Source organism: Schistocerca cancellata, chromosome 10 (assembly GCF_023864275.1).
Source record: "Schistocerca cancellata isolate TAMUIC-IGC-003103 chromosome 10, iqSchCanc2.1, whole genome shotgun sequence".
NCBI lineage: Eukaryota > Metazoa > Arthropoda > Insecta > Orthoptera > Acrididae > Schistocerca > Schistocerca cancellata.
The window spans coordinates 181,154,758-181,179,424 of record NC_064635.1 but is presented as its reverse complement, the minus strand read 5'-3'; the positions used below and the strand labels follow the sequence as shown (position 1 = coordinate 181,179,424).

At 44.7% G+C, this 24,667-nt stretch overlaps 1 protein-coding gene across 1 annotated transcript in view; it reads left to right on the top strand.

Annotated features, from left to right (window-relative positions):
- Positions 1 to 24,667, top strand: part of LOC126106232 (mitogen-activated protein kinase kinase kinase 10-like) — a 686,304-nt gene that overhangs the window by 487,536 nt on the left and 174,101 nt on the right. The window contains exon 2 of the mRNA XM_049912460.1: positions 13,814 to 13,994. Coding sequence (XP_049768417.1) covers positions 13,814 to 13,994 — 181 coding nt within the window. The remainder of the gene's footprint in view (positions 1 to 13,813; positions 13,995 to 24,667) is intronic.

Below are 24,667 nucleotides of genomic sequence, written 5' to 3'. Positions count from 1 at the left end.
CACTAATAGTTCCCTCACCGTTTGTCTTACCCAGAATTTTAAGAAAAAAATGTGTGTGAAATCTTATGGGACAACCGCTAAGGTCATCAGTCCCTAAGCTTACGCACTACTTAACCTAAATTATCCTAAGGACAAACACACACACACATGCCCGAGGGAGGACTCGAACCTCCGCCGGGACCAGCCGCACAGTCCATGACTGCAGCGCCTAGACCGCTCGGCTAATCCCACGCGGCTCTAATCAGTTGTAGAGCTGACATACTATCAGAGATAGTAACGACTGTGTCTGGTGTGGACGTCTGTGCCAATAGCGGAACTTCCAAAATGGCCATCAGCTCGGCTGTCATAATACTGGAGTGTGGATCCAGCTTGTAGAGATCTTGTCGTTTGCTTAGGGTACCCAGTAAGCACTACCAGTACCTTCATTAGTCTTTGACCCATCTGTATACACCTTGCGGGCATCGTCATAGTGAGACCGGAATTCCACTGATATTGCGTTTGTTCTGATATTGACCCGTTAAAGTGGTCCTGGCATCAGTCTACATAACCGAAGGACTTTTTCAGACCTCGTCTCTTAACGCCTGTATCTCCTCATATTCAGCCGCGACGGGTGGAAGTTGCTTATTTATCCAGTATATTCCGCACACACAGTACGATGTTAATTCTCGGATCTTTTCGTCAAGGCCGGCCGCGGTGGTCTAGCGGTTCTGGCGCTGCAGTCCGCAACCGCGGGACTGCTACGGTCGCAGCTTCGAATCCTGCCTCGGGCATGGGTGTGTGTGATGTCCTTAGGTTAGTTAGGTTTAAGTAGTTCTAAGTTCTAGGGGACTTATGACCTAAGATGTTGAGTCCCATAGTGCTCAGAGCCATTTGAACCATTTTCGTCAAGGGACCCATATTCGTCGAAATAGAGCCACAGGAGCAATTTCTTGCAGAGGAATACTCGTTGCAGCTTTAACGGTGGTTCATTCGCTTCAACACGTAATACTTTGGTTGATGTTGACATGAACGTCCCAGTAACTATAAGCAAGGCTTCGTGCTGCATAGTATCAAGTTTTTGGAGCGTGGTGTGTACCGCTGATCCGTAGCACATATGACCGTAATCAAAATGTGTCATTAGTAGGTATAAAGTCTCCGCTTCCAGTCGGTCAGAGCCCCACCGTACTCCAGTCGTGCTTTTTCACATCTAGTTACGATATGTCGGACGAATATGGCAGATTATAAGTGTGTACTGGAACAGGATTCGAACTTGCCTTTCGCGGGCAAGTGCCCTGTCAACTGAGCTATGTGACCCGACCCTCACAGCCTTACTTCCGCCAGTATCTCATCTCCTACCTTCCAAACTTCACAGAAGTTTTCCCGTGGCTTGCGGGAATAGCGTCCTGGAAGAAAGTATGTTATGAAGACATGGCTTAGCAGCAGTCTGGGTGCATGTTTCCAGAACGAATTTTCACTCAACAGCGGAGTGTGCGCTGATACGAAACTTTCTGCGAGACCGTAGCCCGCGTCTGGTGTGAGGTGGGAAGTTGGGTTGGGTTGTTTTGGGGGAAGAGACCAAACTGCGCGCCGGCTTGTGTGACCGAGCGGTTCTAGGCGCTTCAGTCTGGAACCGCGCGACCGCTACGGTCGCAGGTTCGAATCCTGCCTCGGGCATGGATGTGTGTGATGTCCTTAGGTTAGTTAGGTTTAAGTAGTTCTAAACTCTAGGAGACTGATGACCTCAGATGTTAAGTCCCATAGTGCTCAGAGCCATTTGAACCATTTGAACCAAACTGCCAGGTCATCGGTTTTAGGGAAGGACGGGGAAGGAAGTCGGCCGTGCCCTTTCAAAGGAACCATCCCGGCATTTGCCTGGAGTGCTTTAGGGAAATCACGGAAAACCTAAATCAGGATGGCCGGACGCGGGATTGAACCGTCGTCCTCCCGAATGCGAGTCTAGTGTGTTAACCACTGCGCCACCTCTCTCGGTCTGCGAGACCACTTACGCACGCAAGACAAAGGTTCGAGGTTCGAGTCCCTGTCTGGCTCACAGTTTTAATCGGCGACGAAATTTCATACACTATAAATACTTTCATAGTACTTTTTTGCGTGGCACTTCATGAAAAGTAAATTACCTAAGGGGTTCTAACTGGACTGCAGTCTCTGGCAGTTATTGAATTGAGTCACTTTGAGTTATGGATGGTGATTATAGCTGAAACAACCGGTTTTGGGTTATATGTTTTTTTTTCCACCGCAGTTTAACCTAACGCACAAAATCACTGGTTTCTATAGTACCCGATTTTCGTTTTTTATTCTCATTGTTTCTTGTAATAAATATAGAAATCGAACAAAGATTTGAAAAGTTTGATTCTCTCAGTTTCGAGATAAATTGAATCAAAATATTAAACGAAATTGACAAATCTAGGAAAACTTAGTCAGTACACTGTTCGCTGTTCTTCTGGGAAATTAAGTAGTTGAGTACTACCAAAAATTCACGTGTACTCTCCTATTGATTCTAATTTATTGAAACTCGGCTTAAAAATCATGTTGTAATCGGGGATCATGCCACTATTTGGGCATTACGAATAGTCAGTTCTCAGCTTGAAGAACTCTTTTCACGTTAATTTATCCGTTCGCAAGGGATGCAAGGAGATGAAGGCATACTAAGTAGAAACAGGGAGCAGATCAGCTACTTTTCATTTACATTGTTAAGATTTATTACTGTTACCATAATTTCGTTCCACTGTCATTATTTCATAGAAATGGCGGACAAATCTTTAATCCTGTAGAGCGAATCAAGCATTGCTGCGTCACTTCCTAAAAATATTTCCAGACTAGGGTTGATGCCATTCTACGATACAGAGGGGCCCAAAATATATATCCACTGTTTACAAGTCCATAACTGTCAAACTAATTGACGGAATTGTCTCATCTTTGGTAGTGTAATAGTTTGTAGTTCCGGCAATCGCCACACAAGCGTTGTGTTGCGTTCTTTTGTTTTGTCAAATGACAGTCGCCAGATAGTTTTTTGTTCTTAGTTGCACCTAGTTACCCGAGTAAACATGGCTGGCGCAAGGCTTACATTCGATGAAAGGAAGTTAGGTTGGAAGTGGTATTTTTAGTACGAAAACATTAATGAGGTTCAACGGCAATGGCGAAATGAGTATCAAACAGAGCCACCGACACGTTTAACGATTCGTCGCATTCGAGACAAATTTGAAGCCGAAGGCTGTGTTAAAGATGTACACAAACAACGATCTCGACGACTTGTAAAAGTAACAAGTCCAGCTAACTGCCGTCGTGTGTTACAACAACTCACTCGCTCACCACACAAGTCTGTGAGACAGTGTGCCCGTGAAACTGGAGTGAGTCGCTCAAGTGTTCGGCGAATTTTGAAGACAGCAAACTGGAAGTGCTACATCCCACGATTGCTACACGCAATGAACGAGGACGACCCAGCTCGCAGAATGGAGTACTGCGAGTGGTTTACTAGCATGGTGCGCAGCGGTGAAGAGTTTGCAGAGATGATTGTGTGGTCTGATGAGGCACAGTTCAAACTCAATGGTACAGTAAATCGCCACAATTGCATCTACTGGGCCGCCGAAAATCCGAACGTCCATGTAGACAAAGCCGTGAATTTGCCAGGAGTAAATGTGTGGTGTGGGTTGCCTTACCGGGGCTTGATTGGACCATTCTTCTTTGACGGCACAGTTGCCGGCCAGGTGTACCTTCAGAAGCTTCAGACATCCATTTTACCTGCCATCCGAGACTTGTATGGAGACGGAAGAGTTTACTTTCGACAAGATGGTGCCCCAGCCCACTACCAAAATCGTGTTAGGGCGTATCTCGACGAAATTCTCTACCAGGAAGATGGATACGCCGTAGAGGTGCTGTGGAGTATCCATCACGTTTCCCGGACCTAACTCCTCTGGACTTTTACCTGTGGGGAACACTAAAGGACGTCGTTTATCGACAAAAGCCCCCGCACATTGGTTGAATTTCGACAATCCATCGTCCATTCATGTGCAAATATCCAACTGAACACGTTGCAGTTAGTAGTTCGTGCTGCAGTTCGGCGGCATCGTTTGTGTGTGGGTGTTAATGGTGACCATTTCGAACACCTACAGTGATATATTTAAGTTGGACTTTAAGCTACACTTTCACCAAGAATGAGACATCTCTGTCAATTAGTTTGCAAGTTATAGACTTTTAAACAGTGGATACATTTTTTTTGGACCCCTCTGTATAACGGATCTCCGGCGGTGACAGCGAGAAGCTGCCGTATAGACCAGGTGAGGGAGAGTCTTGCACACGCATCCCGTAAACCACGACACACGGCAGCAGGGACTTCACTCTCGGCAATGCGATACCAATTCTTCTGCCAGGTGTTTGTTACTCGTTTCTGTCGGCATCGTTATCAAGATAGCACTGATCGCTTTTCCCATTTTCTATAACAACGCAATATTTCAAACCGATGCAAATTTCGCAAATAATCGAAACATTTTAGCGCTGCTTCTGTAGCTAATTGATATTTCGTTTTTCTTACTTGGTTATTAATAAAAAAAACTGTGCGTATGTCACGCCGTAAACAGCAGCTTTCTAGTAGGATGGCAATTGTGGACGTGTGTCGGCGGCTGTGATTCGACGCAGGCGATGAGCTGGACGAACTGCTGCTGCAGCACTCTCACTGGCTGAGTGGGGGTCGGCGGCGCTTTGCGGAAGGGCAGCCACCTGCGCTCTGCTTTGCAGTACCGAAAGTCGTCCCGGCTATCAGTATTCTCTGTAGCAGCTGACAACACTTTCGGCAAATGAATATGACGCGCTGAAGGACTTGCGGTGCTAGCACACGTCAATTCCTGCGTGTTTGCGGCTTCTGAAGACGACCGATTGGAACAGGGACGCGCCTAGCATGAAGTGTGCCCGGTCAGTGGCGTCCTGTCTGCCAACTGGCTACTTATTTTCATTTCCTTTATTGTTATTTAACCTCCTCCACCCTCGCCCCACATGCGTGGGTAATGAGCTGCAGCTTGTACAGTTCGCCCGTCGTCAGTCAAATGATAGTAACATATTAGAACATATTACAAATTGTACATTGCGCCAGGAAAAATATGAATGAAACTTCCTGGCAGATTAAAACGTGTGCCGGACCGAGACTCGAACTCGGGACCTTTGCCTTTCGCGGGTAAGTGCTCTATAACTGGTGTACCCAAGCACGACTCACTCCCCGTCCTCACAGCTTTAAATCCGCCAGTACCTCGCCTCCTACCTTCCAAACTTTACAGAAGCTCTCCTGAGAACCTTGCAGAACTAGCACTCCGGAAAGAAAGGATATTGCGGAGACATGGTTTAGCCACAGCCTGGTGCATGTTTCCAGAATGAGATTTTCGCTCTGCAGCGGAGTGTGCGCTGATATGAAAATCCCCCAGACTGTGGCAAAGCCATGTCTCCACAATATCCTTTCTTTTAGGAGTGCTAGTTCTGCAAGGTTCGCAGGAGAGCATCTGTAAAGTTTGGAAAGTAGGAGACGAGGTACTGGCAGAATTAAAGGTTTGAGGACGGGGCGTGAGTCGTGCTTGGGTAGCTCAGTCGGTAGAGCACTTGCCTGCGAAAGGCAAAGGTCCCGAGTTCGAGTCTCGGTCTGGCACACAGTTTCAATCTGCCAGGAAGTGTCATATCAGCGCACACTCCGCTGCAGAGTGAAAATCTCATTGCAAAAAAATGAATGTTTTACAACATCAATTCCAAACCTTTCTAGCTGTGCGGACCACATATTATATAGAAACAGCTTAGATGCCCGTTAGCTAAATACGACGGTCGTTCAATAAGTAATGCCCCACATATTTTTTTTAAAGCCGTTAATATACATAGACAAACTTCCTTGTAGGTGCTTCACATTTGATGTTTTTCCTGTGCGCCAGTGAAGTTTCGAAATGTTCTGGTGGATGACAGAGCCGTAGTACAGCGTGAAAGTGGCTTCTACATACGACTCACCATACAAACAGCGTGCTGTTATTGAGTTCTTGCGTGCAGAAAAAGGAACCGTGGTGAACATCCATAACCGTTTGTGTGCAAGGTAAGGCGATGCTGCGGATGGTGGGAGTACAGTAGGGCGACGGGTAAAGAGAGTTACAGCCTCATGAAATGCAGAAACAGAGCTCCATGATCAGCCACGCTCGGGACGACCTGTCACAGCCACTGCTCCAGGCATGCTGAATCGCGCGGATGCCATTATTCGTGCCGACCGGCACATCACAACTCGACAGTTGCCTCCACTGTTGTCGGTCAGCATTGGAAGTGCGTCTGCAATGATCCAGACTCTCGGATATTTAGAGAGGTGCTCACGATGGGTTCCACGAATGCTCACAGCGGACCACAAGAATCAGAGAAAGGCCATTTCATATGAGTTGTTGGAGCGTTTTGAGGCCGACGGCGAACACACTTTGAAGATGACGAGAGTGTCAGTCAGGCAGTGAAAACATGGCTACACCTACATGACAAGAGCTTTCACCAGCAAGGAATATATGCACAACGTTGGCGTACGGCAATAGAACGTGATGGAGATTACGTAGGAAAGTAGAACATGAACAAGACATTTTGATGTATGTTTTCACCAAATTCTGACTCTTAACAGTAAACATGTTCTGAGAAAAAAATGTGGGGCATTACTTATTGAACGACCCTGTGTGTGTGTGTGTGTGTGTGTGTGTGTGTGTGTGTGTGTGTGTGTGCGCCCCTATCCACACGTTTTAGGCAACCCGCAACACCTTACAATATCACCCATGTAGTCCTACAGAAAAATGAACAGGGCCTTTTTGTAGCAAATTTGATGTAGTTAAATTTTGTACTGGGATACTTTTTCCATAAAGGATGTAGTTCTCGAATTATTCAAGAAAACATGCATTCAGCATTTTCTCCCTATGGACTGGGTGAGGTGGTGTATGGCTAACCGCCCTCGCCTTGTATTCGAGAGTCCTGCGTTCAGATCTTGGGTTGGCCGTTCCGTATGCAACCAAGGACGCACGCCAGCCCTGTAGCACAATCTGTAGGGTGGGGGCAAGGGGTGGGCGTGTACACTTCCAGCCACTTGGAGTCAAATGGTGTTGGTAATTTTCAACTTAAAAAAAAAAAGTACTGGTAGTCCGTCTCAGCAGCTTCTTTTGGTGTAGTCTGTCTGTGTGGGAAAAAAAGCAGTGCAGATTTCGACATGACAGAATGGACCATTCCCTTGTGAGTGCTATACTATAGCGATAGGCCGTTTCAACTCTAACTTCATTCTGTAGTCGCTGACCTTAACGACTGACGAGTGAAACCCCTGAAGCTTCCGAAAAGTTTTATCTCCTCGTCGACTCTCGACCAGCGTTCTCGGCCCAGTGTCACGCTGCCCGCGGCTGGGTCAGTTGCGTAAATTAAAAGATAAAAGTGTGATTTGCTGTTGATCAAAATATACGCACCGATGAACGGAAAATGAATATTTTACACAGTGTAGAAGACGGTGGTCAATAGGATGTGTTAAAAGATAAAAAGCCGATGTCTTGATTGATTAAAATACTGTAGAATCATAGGCGACTGAAGTGGGGAGTGTAGCTAAACTGCCAGGGATATGGGTGTCATGGAACTGTAGCCTCTGGGGTGGTGGTAGGTGAGGGGTTTGTGTGGGCGCACGTTTGGAGGAGGGATTTGGGAGAGTGGAGAGGGATGTGGATGGATAGGAAGGAAGCACTTACAAGGGGAGGAGGGGTGACTTCTGCTGGATCTGGTAGGACAGGTACATATCAGGGCTGATGTTATGGCCAGATAAGGGAAGGCACCCCCCCATGAACCATGGACCTTGCCGTTGGTGGGGAGGCTTGCGTGCCTCAGCGATACAGATGGCCGTACCGTAGGTACAACCACAACGGAGGGGTATCTGTTGAGAGGCCAGACAAACATGTGGTTCCTGAAGAGGGGCAGCAGCCTTTTCAGTAGTTGCAGGGGCAACAGTCTGGATGATTGACTGATCTGGCCTTGTAACATTAACCAAAACGGCCTTGCTGTGCTGGTACTGCGAACGGCTGAAAGCAAGGGGAAACTACGGCCGTAATTTTTCCCGAGGACATGCAGCTCTACTGTATGATTAAATGATGATGGCGTCCTCTTGGGTAAAATATTCCGGAGGTAAAATAGTCCCCCATTCGGATCTCCGGGCGGGGACTACTCAGGAGGACGTCGTTATCAGGAGAAAGAAAACTGGCGTTCTACGGATCGGAGCGTGGAATGTCAGATCCCTTAATCGGGCAGGTAGGTTAGAAAATTAAAAAAGGGAAATGGATAGGTTAAAGTTAGATATAGTGGGAATTAGTGAAGTTCGGTGGCAGGAGGAACAAGACTTTTGGTCAGGTGATTACAGGGTTATAAATACAAAATCAAATAGGGGTAATGCAGGAGTAGGTTTAATAATGAATAAAAAAATAGGAGTGCGGGTTAGCTACTACAAACAGCATAGTGAACGCATTATTGTGGCCAAGATAGACACAAAGCCCATGCCTACTACAGTAGTACAAGTTTATATGCCAACTACCTCTGCAGATGATGAAGAAATAGATGAAATGTATGACGAGATAAAAGAAATTATTCAGGTAGTGAAGGGAGACGAAAATTTAAGTCATGGGTGACTGGAATTCGTCAGTAGGAAAAGGGAGAGAAGGAAACATAGTAGGTGAATATGGATTGGAGGGAAGGAATGAAAGAGGAAGCCGCCTTGTAGAATTTTGCACAGAGCATAACTTAATCATAGCCAATACTTGGTTCAAGAATCATAAAAGAAGGTTGTATACCTGGAAGAATCCTGGAGATACTAAAAGGTATCAGATAGATTATATAATGGTAAGACAGAGATTTAGGAACCAGGTTTTAAATTGTAAGACATTTCCTGGGGCAGATGTGGATTCTGACCACAATCTATTGGTTATGAACTGCAGATTGAAACTGAAGAAACTGCAAAAAGGTGGGAATTTAAGGAGATGGGACCTGGATAAACTGAAAGAACCAGAGGTTGTAGAGAGTTTCAGGGAGAGCATAAGGGAACAATTAACAGGAATGGGGGAAAGAAATACAGTAGAAGAAGAATGGGTAGCTCTGAGGGATGAAGTAGTGAAGGCAGCAGAGGATCAAGTAGGTAAAAAGACGAGGGCTAATAGAAATCCTTGGGTAACAGAAGAAATATTGAATTTAATTGATGAAAGGAGAAAATATAAAAATGCAGTAAATGAAGCAGGCAAAAAGGAATACAAACGTCTCAAAAATGATATCGACAGGAAGTGCAAAATGGCTAAGCAGGGATGGCTAGAGGACAAATGTAAGGATGTAGAGGCTTGTCTCACTAGGGGTAAGATAGATACTGCCTACAGGAAAATTAAAGAGACCTTTGGAGAGAAGAGAACCACTTGTATGAATATCAAGAGCTCAGATGGCAACCCAGTTCTAAGCAAAGAAGGGAAGGCAGAAAGGTGGAAGGAGTATATAGAGGGTTTATACAAGGGCGATGTACTTGAGGACAATATTATGGAAATGGAAGAGGATGTAGATGAAGACGAAATGGGAGATAAGATACTGCGTGAAGAGTTTGACAGAGCACTGAAAGACCTGAGTCGAAACAAGGCCCCGGGAGTAGACAACATTCCATTTGAACTACTGATGTCCTCGGGAGAGCCAGTCATGAAAAAACTCTACCATCTGGTGAGCACGATGTATGAGACAGGCGAAATACCCTCAGACTTCAAGAAGAATATAATAATTCCAATCCCAAAAAAAGCAGGTGTTGACAGATGTGAAAATTACCGAACTATCAGTTTAATAAGTCACAGCTGCAAAATACTAACGCGAATTCTTTACAGACGAATGGAAAAACTAGTAGAAGCTGACCTCGGGGAAGATCAGTTCGGATTCCGTAGAAATGTTGGAACACGTGAGGCAATACTGACCTTACGACTTATCTTGGAAGAAAGATTAAGAAAAGGCAAACCTACATTTCTAGCATTTGTAGACTTAGAGAAAGCTTTTGACAATGTTAACTGGAATACTCTCTTTCAAATTCTGAAGGTATCAGGGGTAAAATACAGGGAGCGAAAGGCTATTTACAGTTTGTACAGAAACCAGACGGCAGTTATAAGAGTCGAGGGGCATGAAAGGGAAGCAGTGGTTGGGAAAGGAGTAAGACAGGGTTGTAGCCTCTCCCCGATGTTATTCAATCTGTATATTGAGCAAGCAGTAAAGGAAACAAAAGAAAAATTCGGAGTAGGTATTAAAGTTCAGGGAGAAGAAGTAAAAACTTTGAGGTTCGCCGATGACATTGTAATTCTGTCAGAGACAGCAAAGGACTTGGAAGAGCAGTTGAACGGAATGGACAGTGTCTTGAAAGGAGGATATAAGATGAACATCAACAAAAGCAAAACGAGGATAATGGAATGTAGTCAAATTAAGTCGGGTGATGCTGAGGGAATTAGATTAGGAAATGAGACACTTAAAGTAGTAAAGGAGTTTTGCTATTTAGGGAGTAAAATAACCGATGATGGTCGAAGTAGAGAGGATATAAAATGTAGACTGGCAATGGCAAGGAAATCGTTTCTCAAGAAGAGGAATTTGTTAACATCGAGTATAGATTTAAGTGTCAGGAAGTCGTTTCTGAAAGTATTTGTATGGAGTGTAGCCATGTATGGAAGTGAAACATGGACGATAACCAGTTTGGACAAGAAGAGAATAGAAGCTTTCGAAATGTGGTGCTACAGAAGAATGCTGAAGATAAGGTGGGTAGATCACGTAACTAATGAGGAGGTATTGAATAGGATTGGGGAGAAGAGAAGTTTGTGGCACAACTTGACTAGAAGAAGGGATCGGTTGGTAGGACATGTTTTGAGGCATCAAGGGATCACAAATTTAGCATTGGAGGGCAGTGTGGAGGGTAAAAATCGTAGAGGGAGACCAAGAGATGAATACACTAAGCAGATTCAGAAGGATGTAGGTTGCAGTAGATACTGGGAGATGAAGAAGCTTGCACAGGATAGAGTAGCATGGAGAGCTGCATCAAACCAGTCTCAGGACTGAAGACCACAACAACAACAACAAAGGGAAGGCAGGAACAGGATGTGGGGAGCGTGGAGGTGGAGGAATGTGGTGGCTGAGGCGCGGCGGAGTACCAGGATCAGAAAATGTTCAAATGTGTGCGAATTCCGAAGGGACCAAACTGCGGAGGTCATCTGTCCCTAGGCCGGCCGCTGTGACCGAGCGGTTCTGGGCGCTTCGGTCCGAAACCGCGCGACTACTACGGTCGCATGTTCGAGTCCTGCCTCGGGCATGGATGTGTGTGTTGTCATTAGGTTAGTTAGGTTTAAGTAGTGCTAAGTTCGGCAAATGGTAGACCTTGCACGAGCGCTGCAGCGTTTGCTGCCTTGGGTTCACTGTCACCGATCATTCTCCATGCAGTCCCGACTTGGGTACATACGATTTTCATCTCTTTCCAAAAGACTTTGATGTTGATGAGGCGGTGCAAGTACATGTGGGATTGTGGCCCCGTCAACAATGTCAGATATTCTACAGTGACGGTATTTCCAAACTGGTCTGTCGTGTTTGTCGCCAGTGTTGACAACATAAATATATAGTGAAAAGTAAAGATGTAGAATGTTAGTAGCGTTCGTTTTACCTTATATTTTTGTTTGTTTGGATGAGTCATCTGACTGGTTTGATGCAGCCCTCCAAGAATTCCTCTCCTGTGCTAACCTCTTTATCTCAGAGTAGCAATCTACGTCCTTAATTATTTGCTGGATGTATTCCAGTTTCTGTCTTTCTGTATAGTTTTTACCCTCTACGGCTCCCTCTAGTACTATGGAAGTTATTCTGTGATGTCGTAATGTATGTTCTATCTTCCCGTCCCTCTTCTTGTCAGTATTTTCCGTATATTCGTTTGCTCGTCGGTTCTGTGGAAAACCACCACCTTTTTTACCTTATCAGTCCACCTAATTTTCGTCTGTAGCACCACATCTCAAATGCTTCGATTCCTTTTTGTTACGATTTTCCCACACTCTGTCTTTCACTACCACACACCAAACTTCTCCCTGTAATTGATGCCTGTGTTTGATAGTAGTAGGCTTCTCTTGACCAGAAATGCCCTTTTCGCCAGTGTTACTGCTTTTGATGTCCTCATTGCTCAGACTGTCGTGGATTACTTTGCTGCCTAGATAGCAGAATCCCTGAAGTTCATTTACTTCGTGATCACCAGCTATGATAAGAATCACGCTGTTCTCATTTCTTCTACTTTTAATTACTTTCGTCTTTCTTCGATTTACTCCCAATCCATATTCTGTACTCATTAGACTGTTCATTCCATTCAGCAGATCCTGTAATTATTATTCACTTTCACTGAGGTCACCACCGAACCTTAACATTTATATCCTTTCTCCTTGAATTTTAATCGCACTCCTGGCCATTTCTTTTATTTCCACCATTGCTTCTTCGATGTACAGATTAAACAATGGGGGCGAAAGAGTACCGGGTGATCAAAAAGTCAGTATAAATTTGAAAACTTAATAAACCACGGAATAATGTAGATAGAGAGGTAAAAATTGACACACATGATTGGAATGACATGGGGTTTTATTAGAAGAAAATAAAAACACCACATATTGCTAGATGCGTGAAAGATCTCTTGCGCACGTCGTTTCGTGGTGATCGTGTGCTCAGCCGCCACTTTCGTCGTGCTTGGCCTCCCAGGTCCCCAGACCTCAGTCCGTGCGATTATTGGCTTTGGGGTTACCTGAAGTCGCAAGTGTATCGTGATCGACCGACATCTCTAGGAATGCTGAAAGACAACATCCGACGCCAATGCCTCACCATAACTCCGGACATGCTTTACAGTGCTGTTCACAACATTATTCCTCGACTACAGCTGTTGTTGAGGAATGATGGTGGACATATTGAGCATTTCCTGTAAAGAACATCATCTCTGCTTTGTCTTACTTTGTTATGCTAATTATTGCTATTCTGATCAGGCCGGCCGGAGTGGCCGTGCGGTTCTGGGCGCTACTGTCTGGAACCGAGCAACCGCTACGGTCGCAGGTTCGAATCCTGCCTCGCGCATGGATGTGTGTGATGTCCTTAGGTTGGTTAGGTTTAATTAGTTCTAAGTTCTAGGGGACTGATGACCTCAGAAGTTAAGTCGTATGGTGCTCAGAGCCATTTCAACCATTCTGATCAGATGAAGCGTCATCTGTCGGATATTTTTTGAACGTTTGTATTGTTTTGGTTCTAATAAAACCCCATGTCCTTCCAAGCATGTGTGTCAATTTGTACCTCTCTATCTACATTATTCCGTGCTTTATTCAGTTTTCAAATTTATACTGACTTTTTGATCACCCGGTACATCCCTGTCTTACTCACTTTTTAATCTGAACACTTCGCTTTTGGTCTTCTACTCTCGATGCTCCCTCTTTGACCTTGTACATATTGTACGTTACCGGTCTTTCCCTGTGGCTTATCCATATTTTTTAAAAGGCTTTAGGAGGTTTCACGTAAAAAATGTGGAGTTATTACTTTTCGGTACGCCCTCGTACTTGTGTTACTGTGTTGAACCGTTGACGTAAGATTACAGCTCTTAATGAGTAGATTTTGACAAGATTTTAAAACTGGTCAATAATTACACGGAATACTGAAAAAACTTGTGTTTCTCCTGGAAACCATTAGATAGGTAACCTGCCAGTCGGATCGGGTGGTGGTCTACTAAGTAGAGATTTCCGTCCTACTGTACGTGTTTTTTTCTGCCTGGGCTGTGACGTAACGCCGTCGTTTTCTCTGGTGTGTCCCGCAGTGCTGCTGAGCGAACCGATCGAGAACGACGAGCTGCAGTTCAAGACGCTCAAGATCACCGACTTCGGGCTGGCGCGCGAGGTGGACAAGACGACGCGCATGTCGGCGGCCGGCACGTACGCCTGGATGGCGCCCGAGGTCATCAAGACGTCCACCTTCTCCAAGGCCAGCGACGTCTGGAGGTGAGCCCCGCCAAGGCCGCCGCCGCCCCGCCGCTCCTCTCCACTGCTCGGCCGCTCCGCCCCCACCCGGCCCCCGCATGGCGCCCGCTTACCACCCACACTCCGCCCGCCACCCTGCCCGTCCAAAATACTTCCGGGTCAAGTCGACACCGGCCCTTTGACGTTGTCGTGCTCTGTTGTATTCATCAAATGAACTACGAGATGCAGAAACGGCATATCTAACAAATTTTATTTTATTATTATTATTATTATTATTATTATTTTGACCAACCGATATTTGGAAAGTAATTCCGTACAGAAGGTCCGCATATGTACACGCTGGAACTTGGTTACTCTGGCTGTTCATTATCTTGAAACATGCATGATGGCACATCTTGCCCCTTTCTAACAGCCTAACAGCCGTGTACCGCAAGTCTCTAGAGGAACGGAAGGTTCCAAATGATTGGAAAAGAGCACAGGTAGTCCCAGTCTTCAAGAAGAGTCGTCGAGCAGATGCGCAAAACTATAGGCCTATATCTCTGACGTCGATCTGTTGTAGAATTTTAGAACATGTTTTTTGCTCGAGTATCATGTCGTATTTGGAAACCCAGAATCTACTCTGTAGGAATCAACATGGATTGCGGAAACAGCGATCGTAAGAGACCCAACTCGCTTTATTTGTTCATGAGACCCAGAAAATATTAGGTACAGGCTTCCAGGTAGATGCTATTTTCCTTGACTTCCGGAAGGCGTTCGATACAGTTCCGCACTGTCGCCTGATAAAGTAAGAGCCTACGGAATATCAGACTAGCTGTGTGGCTGGATTGAAGAGTTTTTAGCAAACAGAACACAGCATGTTGTTATCAATGGAGAGACGTCTACAGACGTTAAAGTAACCTCTGGCGTGCCACAGGGGACTGTTATGGGACCATTGCTTTTCACAATATATATAAATGAGCGAGACTCGTCCGAACAGGAAACATGTTTCCAGTCATCATCAGTTCCAATGTCGGTGTTGACGGGCCCAGGTGAGGCGTAAAGCTTTGTGTCGTGCAGTGATCAAGGATACACGAGTGGGCTTTCGGCTCCGAAAGCCCATATCGATGATGTTTAGTTGAATGTTTCGCACGCTGACACTTGTTGATGACCCAGCATTGATATCTGCAGCAATTTTCGGAAGGGTTGCACATCTGTCACGTTGAACGATTCTCTTCGGTCGTCGTTGGTGCCGTTCTTGCAGGATCTTTTTCCAGCCGCATCGATGTCGGACATTTGATGTTTCACCGAATTCCTGATATTTACGGTACACTCGTGAAATGGTCGTACGTGAAAATCCCCACTTCATCCCTACCTCGGAGGTGGTGTGTCCTGTCGTCCGTGCGCCGACTACAACACCATTGTAGCAGCAGCAACCGGTGTAACAACTGCCACAGACACTTGTTCTCATATATAAGCTTTGCCGACCGCAGCGCCGTATTCTGCCTGTTTACATATCTGTGTATTTGAATACGCATGCCTATACCAGTTTCTTCGGCGCTTCAGTGTCCGTGGTACCAGAAATCTTTTCGAGTCGCAAATATCTATCGTGTGTATATGCAGAATGTAGCGACTAATGAAAATTTGTGCCAAGGCCAGCATTCGAACCAGGGTCTCCTGCTTAGCAGGCAGATGCCTTAACCTCTGCGCCACCATGACGCAGTGGCTTTGCACAGCTGCACGAACTGCTCTCACGCCTCCCTCCTCAATTCGAATCTAGATGATGTTTGACACTCATTTGAATAGAGGATATATGCCTGAGCTTCACGCAGCATCCCCCATTTCGTTCGATGCTGAGGTGGCATTCCAATTCGGTTGGAGAGTCTTTGTAATGCTGTCCGAGTTTAGGAGGAATAGCAGTTGGGCTGAGACGTGAATGGGAATTTCGATCGAGGGGGAGGCGTGCTGGGGCAGTACTCGCCACTGTGCCGGGGTGTAGCAGTGGTCAGCGCGTCTGCCTAGTGACCAGAAGACCCAGGTTCGAATGCCGGGCTTGGTACAAATTTTCATTCATCGCTTCAGTCTGCATATATACATCATTTCTAGCACATTTGTTCTCTTTCTGGAAAGTAGACAATGTCGGCCATGTGACAAAATCAAGTAGGGCTAATGCAGGAGTAGGTTTAATAATAAACAAAAAAAAAAATAGGAGCGTGGGTAAGCTACTACGAACAGCATAGTGAACGCATCATTGTAGCCAAGCTAGACACAAAGCCCACGCCTACCACAGTACTAAAAGTTTATATGCCAACTAGCTCCGCAGATGACGAAGAGTTTGAAGAAATGTATGATGAGATAAAAGGAATTATTCAAATAGTGTAGGGAAGACGAATATTTCTCATGGGGGACTGGAATTCGATATTAGGAAAAGGAAGAGAAGCAAAAGTAGTAGGTGAATATGGAATGGGGGGGGGGGACAAATGAAAGAGGAAGCCGCCTCGTAGAATTTTCACAGAGCATAACTTAATCATAGCTAACTCTTGGTTCAAGAATCATGAAACATGGTTGTATACGTGGAAGAGGCCTGGAGACACTGGAAAATTTCAGATAGTTTATATAATGCTAAGACAGAGATTTAGGAACCAGGTTTTAAATTGTACGACATTTATAGGGACAGATGTGTACTCTGACCACAATCTATTGGTTATGAACTGTAGATTAAAGCTAAAGACACTGCAAAAAGGTGGGAATTTAAGGAGATGGGACCTGGATAAACTGAAAGAACCAGAGGTAGAAAAGAGTGTCAGAGAGGGCATTAGGGAACGGTTGACAAGAATGGGGGAAAGAAAGACAGTAGAAAAAGAATGGGTAGCTTTGAGAGATGAAATGGTGAAAGCAGCAGAGGATCAAGTAGTTAAAAAGACGAGCGCTAGTAGAAATCCTTGGGTAACAGAAGAGATATTGAATTTAATTGATGAAAGGAAAAAATATAAAAATGCAGTAAATGAAAGCAGCAGAGGATCAAGTAGTTAAAAAGACGAGCGCTAGTAGAAATCCTTGGGTAACAGAAGAGATATTGAATTTAATTGATGAAAGGAAAAAATATAAAAATGCAGTAAATGAAGTAGGCAACAAGGAATACATACGTCTCAAAAATGAGGTCGACAGGAAGTGCAAAATGGCTAATCAAGGATGACTAGAGCATAAATTTAAGGCTGTAGAGGCATATATCACTAGGGGTAAGATAGATACTGCCTACAGGAAAATTAAAGAGGCCTTTGGAGAAAAGAGAACCACTTGTATGAATATCAAGAGCTCAGATGGAAAACCAGTACTAAGCAAAGAAGGGAAAGCAAAAAAGTCGAAGGTATATAGAGAGGGTCTGTACAAGTGTGACGTACTTGAGGGCAATATTATGGAGATAGAAGAGGACGTAGATGAAGATGAAATGGGAGATATGATACTGCGTGAAGAGTTTGACAGAGCACTGAAAGACCTAAGTCGAAACAAGGCTGCATTAGAACTACTGATAGCCTTGAGAGATCCAGCCACAACAAAACTCTACCATCTGGTGAGCAAGATGTATGAGACAGGCGAAATACCCTCAGACTTCAAGAAGAATATAATAATTCCAATCCCAAAGAAAGCAGGTGTTGACAGATGTGAAAATTACCGAACTATCAGTTTAATAAGCCACGGCTGCAAAATACTAACACGAATTCTTTAGAGACGAATGGAAAAACTGGTAGAAACCTACCTCGGGGAAGATCAGTCTGGATTCCGTAGAAATGTTGGAACACGTGAGGCAATACTGTCCCTACGACTTATCTTAAAAAAAAATAGATTAAGGAAAGGCAAACCTACGTTTCTGGTATTTGTAGACTTAGAAAAAGCTTCTGACATTGTTGACTGGAACACTCTCTTTCAAATTCTGAACGTGGCAGGGGTCAAATAGAGGGAGCGAAAGGCTATTTACAGTTTGTACAGAAAGCAGATGGCGGTTCTAAGAGGCGAGGGGCATGAAAGGGAAGCAGTGGTTGGGAAGGGAGTGAGACAGGGTTGTAGCCTACCCCGATGTTATTCAATCTGTATACTGAGCAAGCAGTAAAGGAAACAAAAGAAAAAAATTTGGAGTAGGAATTAATGAAACTTGCTTCGAGTAGGGTAGGGGTGAGCAGGAGGCACATTGTGTGCTATTAATTGTGTGTTGATGGGCATGTGGGATATGCTGCAGGCGACTTCAGGCCCACAATCACCGCTACAACCGTCCACCTCTATATCTGGAAACATCCAGGCAGCTTTTCAGCAAGCCGGAAAAGAGGACGCGCTCACATTCTAAAATCAAAAATTCTTTTTTAGCTTCCCATTCTACTTTGTCCATTTTTGGACAAATTAAAAAGCGCTTCACCTGTTTCGTATTTTTTATTAATTTTGTAGTTTTTGGAGCACCAATTCCCGTAACTAAATTATTCAGAACTAAAATTAGTTCTTATTGCCCGTATAGTGTGTGAAACATTCATTGACTTCACATATTCCCTCTTCAGCGCTTTATAAATTGCTTCACACGTTTCTGGAATTATTTTGGTTAATGTGCTGTGTTGTAAACTAGAGTTGCTCTCTCCTATATCAAGAAATCGCAGTGTCACACCTTGCCTGTATTCCGCGCATATAGCATTCTTCAAGAGAGAGTATTGTGTAATATGAAAAGGCACCTTACTGAGCAAATACAGAGTACACACTCGTCCATTCGTAAGTAATAAATAAGACTTGACGTCCTCCACTTGCAACTCTCGTAACTAATTTTGCTGAATTCTTGTATTATCTCTACGTAATACCTTGCGCTTCACCCAAATATGTTTCCTTCTTTTTCGCCGCATTTCTTCCAAATTCACACACGATGCAATTGTGGTACTCGCAACTGCAAGTTGTTCTCCGCCATCTTGAAATTTGACGAAAAATATGACGACAGTGCAATACCCCTTTCAAGAACCACGTCAAAGATCTTTGTCAAAGAAATTTGAAGAATATTTGGTAATATTTCGTCGTCAAAGAAATATGATATTGCAATACCGGTCTTACTCGCTCGGCTGTGGAGTTCTTGGATACTAGCGATTCTAAAAAGTATATAAACACGCCTAAAATTTTCAAACTCGGTTTGCTCAAAAATAGTTTAGAGTTGCGTCTTACTGTTTACGTATGTTCAAGGCCTAATCGTACCCTACACACCATGTCAGTATGAATGAAATTGGAGAGGGTATGTTGGTACGGTCCCTCCAAAGCCTTAACTGTGATGCGCCTGAGGGGTAGGCAACTAGGCTGCGTTCCTACCTTATGGAAGACGCTGCCCGTACCTTGTGGAAGACGCAGCATACACTTCAGGGGGTGAACTGCAAATGCACCGACAAAATTTCGGAGGTTGTTCAGCGATATTTCGTGACTAGTTTGCTATAAGGGACCCGTGATCTTTGGTGGCTCCTAACGTATGTACGTTCGTACTCTGTAAACTTCTGTAAAGAGCACGATAGAGGGACTTTCCCGTTGCAGCAGTTATTAGGGCTTCTGCCGTTCCATTCAGGTGTGGAGCGCGGGAAGCATGAACTTCTGTACGCGCTGTAATTAATCTGATCGCGTTCTTGCGATCCCTACAGGAGCGAAATTTGCAGGCCTTCCGACTAGGGTTGCCCAGAAAGTAATGCAACGCATTTTTTTCTTCAGCCGTTCTTTATTGAAAATAATGAGAATTACATCCACGAAAGAGTGGTGGTATTTTTCCACGTAATCACCATCCCGTTCTGTGGCCTTCCTCCAGCGCGAAACAAGGAGGTGTATGCACTGTCGGCACCCATCCTGGTCCCGGTGGTGGAACCAGTGCTTCGCTGTGTGAATCACCTCCTCGTCGTCCTCAAAATGTCTTCCACGAATGGCATCCTTTAATGGCCCAACAAGTGGAAGTCCAAGGGGGCTAGGTCAGGTGTGACAGCCGTGGATGGTGTCTCCGACCACTGCAAATCGTGCAGCTCCGCCGAACCGCCTTCTGATGACCTCACCCTCCGTGCCCAGCGACTAACTGTACTTCTCATAACATGTAAGCTTTCACGGCCGGCGTCTTCATTAATTAAAACTTCCGGGCTGAATTGCCGTGGTCCACATATAAAACATCTTCTTCTTCCTGACGTTTCCTTCCCTACTGCGGGCAACATCTTCCGAGGTGAGTCGGCGATTGTCTGCTAGGCGCTGGAGGTCCCGCTTATATAGAGCGCTTAGATGGCGCCACCACTCATCACGTGCTTTCGACTTTAAAACTATCTCTGGCTAGTGCCATCTCTCTCGATTACAGTTAATCGATTGTCACTTCGTTGGTACAAAGTCGACCACCATATCTTGTATAGTTTTACTCCTTCTTCTTTTTTATTAAAATTATTTTCATGCTTGTAGATCTCTATAGCTTCTCTATACATGCGGGTGTAATAATGTGAGGTCCTAGCTATCACGTTTGTCACACAAATTTTTTTTTTTTCGTGATCACCGTCTTTGAAAACGTGTTCCGCTACAGCTGATTTGTGAATTTTTCCCAATCTACAGTTCATTTTGTGTTCCGTTAGGCGGGTATTAACACTCTTTTTAGTTGTTCCAATATAAACCATGCCACACCTACACGGAATTTTATACACACCTGAGGTGGCTAAGGGGTGTCGTGCGTCTTTCACAGATCTTAAACTTTCACTAATTTTCTTGGTAGGTCGAAAGATTGTCTCCACTTGAGACTTGTCCAAACCTTTACCAATACGGTCCGTTATGTTATGAATAAATGGAAGAAAATCTTTTCCAGACGACGGTTGTTGTTGTCGTGTATTTTCGGACACTTTTCATCTAGGGTGGAGTGCTCGATCTATTTCGTTGTCAGTCCGCCCATTTCTCTTGAAAGCCGTTCGCAAATGGCTTAATTCACCTTGCAAATAAATTGGCTCACAGATGTTATTAGCCCTGTCCACTAACGTTTTTATGACTCTTCTCTTCTGCCTAGGACGATGATTCGAATCCTTATGTAGGCAACGATCGGTGAGTGTGTCTTTCCTATATACCTTGTGCCCTAAAGTCCGATCTGCCTGTTTAATAACCAATTCATCCAAAAAATTTAGTTGTCCATTACTCTCTTTGTCCATGGTGAATTGTATCTTTGGATTGAAACTGTTTATGTGACCAAAAAATCACTTCGTTCCTCTTCAGCATGATTCCATATCACAAAGGTGTCATCCACGTATCGATACCATTTCAGAGGGCTTTTTTTGGCCGACTGCAGCACTTGTTGTTCGAAAAATTCCATAAATAGGTTAGCAATAGCAGGGCTCAGAGGGCTACCCATGGCCACCCCATCAATTTGTTCATAAAACTCGTTGTTATATTGAAAATAAGTTGAGGATAGACAATGTCGAAACAAAGCTATTATATCAGTAGGAAGCATATCAGCTTTGTAAGAAACTGCTTCGTGAACAGGGACCATGGTGAACAGGGATAGTACATCGAAACTGACAAGGATGTCGCTTGGACTAACTGTGATCTCCCTCAGTTTTTCGATAAAATGCATGGAATTTTTAATATGAGTGTCAGTTTTACCTATATACGGTTGCAACAAAGAAGCAAGATATCTAGGCAGCTCTTGTGTAGGAGCCCCAATGGCACTTACTATTGGTCTCAATGGGACATTGGGCTTGTGTATCTTAGGTCACCCATACAGTTTAGGAGGGTGAGCTTCCGTTTTGCAAAGATATTTTTTATCTTCTGTGGGAATGGAAGAGCTTTTTATTAATCGCTGCGTAGCACTTAACACTTTCGTTGTAGGGTCCTTTTTCAATTTTTTATAGATGTTAAGATCCAAGAGGCCACTGATCTTTCTATGATATTCCTCACTCTTCAGCACGACAGTAGCTGTTTACGTTCTGTCTTCAAGGGTCTACAATGTCAGTCTTATCATCCGCAGCTCGTGGTCTAGGCGCAAGCGTTGCTGCCTCTGGATCATCGGGGCTCGGGTTCGATTCCCGACCGGCTTGGGGATTTTCTCTGTCCGGGGACTCGGTGTTTGTGTTTTGCCCCCATCATATCATCATCATCATTTGTGCGAGTGGCTATATTGGATGGTTAAAAGAAAATAGACTCTGTAATAATTGGAACTTTTACGGGCGCTGATGACTGCGCAGTTGAGCAACCTACAAACCAATCTTCATCAGTCTTTATCGGAGTATCCGCCACGCTCTCCCAGGAAACCAACAAATCTGTGCCCTATCGTGCTACTCTTCTTTGCCGCTAGGCCACCTGGCTCGACACGTATATACATACCTCAACTATAGGCTTTGAAGAGCCAGTTTGCGAGCATCAAAATGTGTGATATATAGGGCCCTATCTTCCGATTGCATTGACTTAGAAGCTTAAATTACCTTCTCCGCTAACTGACCGTAGTTATTAGTATATGACATTAATTTTAGCTTGATACGTAGACCCGTTCCTCAGAAAAAGAGTCGTTAACACTGGGACCGACGGGCAGACAGACAGACAGCGATGCTACTTGCTACGGTTCCCCACCATGCAAGCCTCCGTGGTCCGTCGTACGGTGTCATAGGTAAACGGCTCTGCACGCTCGAGATCTCAGGCCAGCTACCAATAATCTGTCCTCGACGGTCCGTGGTGACACTTTCTGACACTAAGAACCTTCAACATCGCAGTGCGTCAGCAATCGTTGGTTAATATATTAAAAAACTAAAAACCCGCCTCGATTGCGAGAAAAGCACCTAGTGTTAACCCAGGTTTCGGCGTAGATAACTACATCTTCTTCAGGGCTCTACTTATGCGGAACACGTTGTGCAAACGGCTCATGCGCCGAGCCCTCCAGTTAATATCGAGTTACTTTATTTATTTATTTATTTATTGTTCAGTGGGACCAAATTAAGGAGAAGTCTCAATGGTTATGCCGAGATTAAGGGCTTAAAACTGGATGTTTTGGAACAAATGCAGATCTTTAAGCATCTGCAACATGCTAAAGACAATATCCTTGACGACCATCTCCTACTAAGAAACAGAAATTTTTTTGGAGGTTTCGCACCTTTAATTTGTTCTTCATACTTGTAAATCTGATGATCTGGGGATTTTCACATGCGTGCGCTGATTGGCGAGCGCAGTTGGTCAAGCCGTTCATCTTCTTTCTTTTTATCCTCATTTTCCTTTTACGATGAAGGTGATTTTAGCCCGTTGAACACCTCACGTTTTATCCCTGTATCTTTATTACCACGACGTCTTTAGATTACGTCCCCTCAGCCGCCGCCCCCCCCCACCCCAGGCTAACTACTGGCTTTAGGTATAGTTTTTAAGAGTTCCTCCTGTTCATATATGTTTCTTTCCTAGCATAAGCAACCGTGTGCGGTTATTTTTAGGTTTTATCTCCTATTTAGCTCGTCACTTATTCTATCCATTCCAATTTTTTTTATATACTTTGATCCACGGTTGGGAATATATGGGCTGTTTAGCCCCGACCCATGTATAAACTTTCTCGTATTCGTATGCGCATGCGCATTCAAGTAACTTACCTTCTCTTGCGCATGTGCATAGGTAGCGGGTCGGGCTTGTAAGTGAGCGACCATTTGTAGCTGCAGTTTATGGCAGGTCGTGGCCCATCGAACATAGGCCGGTGTGACGTGGAGCGCACACCATTAAGTTAAGTAGTGGTTTTGACTTCGTACATATGTACTATTTGTGTTTTCCTTTTCTTTTTCGTTTATAAATGTATAGCTATGGTGTTCTTTTAGTCGCTGACAAAGGTCTTCTTAGGCACTTGTGGGTTTTATTGTTGTTCTGAAGAAGGTGTAGTTATCTGCGCCGAAACCTGGGTTAACACTAGGTGCTTTTTTCGCAATCGAGGCGGGTTTTTAGTTTTTTAATACTTTCTGAAACTTCTGCTCAGAGCTGAGCTGTTGACGTCCGTCTGTTCGCCGGAGCCCACGAACAGTCCTATGATCTTTTGGCGGTGTCGTGGTTTTGGAGGGACTCGCTCCTACACTTGCTGCCACACTGTGCTCCTTAGTGCATCTCCCCACCACAGGATGTGCACTCGTGGCAGTGGAGCCAGCTCTGTGTGTACGATGCTCGCGTGTCTCTCATGCTAGTGATACGTGGCGATACTCTGCACGTGCGCATCGTCTGGGCGTGTTGTCTTGCAGTTTCTACTTGAAAATGGCAAATTGAAATTGAATAAAACCGCAAACAGCTCTTAAGTGATGATTTAATGACGTCAGGTTTCGTTGACTACTGACCGGTTGCAGTTCTCTTTCCCTCGCGGCAACCAACTGCAGTCCCTTGCACTATTCGCCCATTGCTCTGCCGGTTATTATTTGTTGACCACTTTCCCTCTTCCTGGGGTCGTATTCCGTGATTACGAACGGCGAGGGCGCCTCTGTGTGCTGATCTGCGTGACACCATTAATGACTTGATGATACGGCTTTAACACAGCGAAACCAGTCGTGCTTAAATCATTAATAAACAGCTGTTTGCGGCCGTATTCGAGCTCAGTTTACCATGAATCTCAACGCCTGTGGCTGCCCGCATTGTAAACTGTATCTAACGAATATCTTCCAATAACGTTGGACGTAGCCAGTTGCCGTTATATATTGAATCAGTATTCAAATGGTTCAAATGGCTCTGAGCACAATCGGAGTTAACTTCTGAGGTCATCA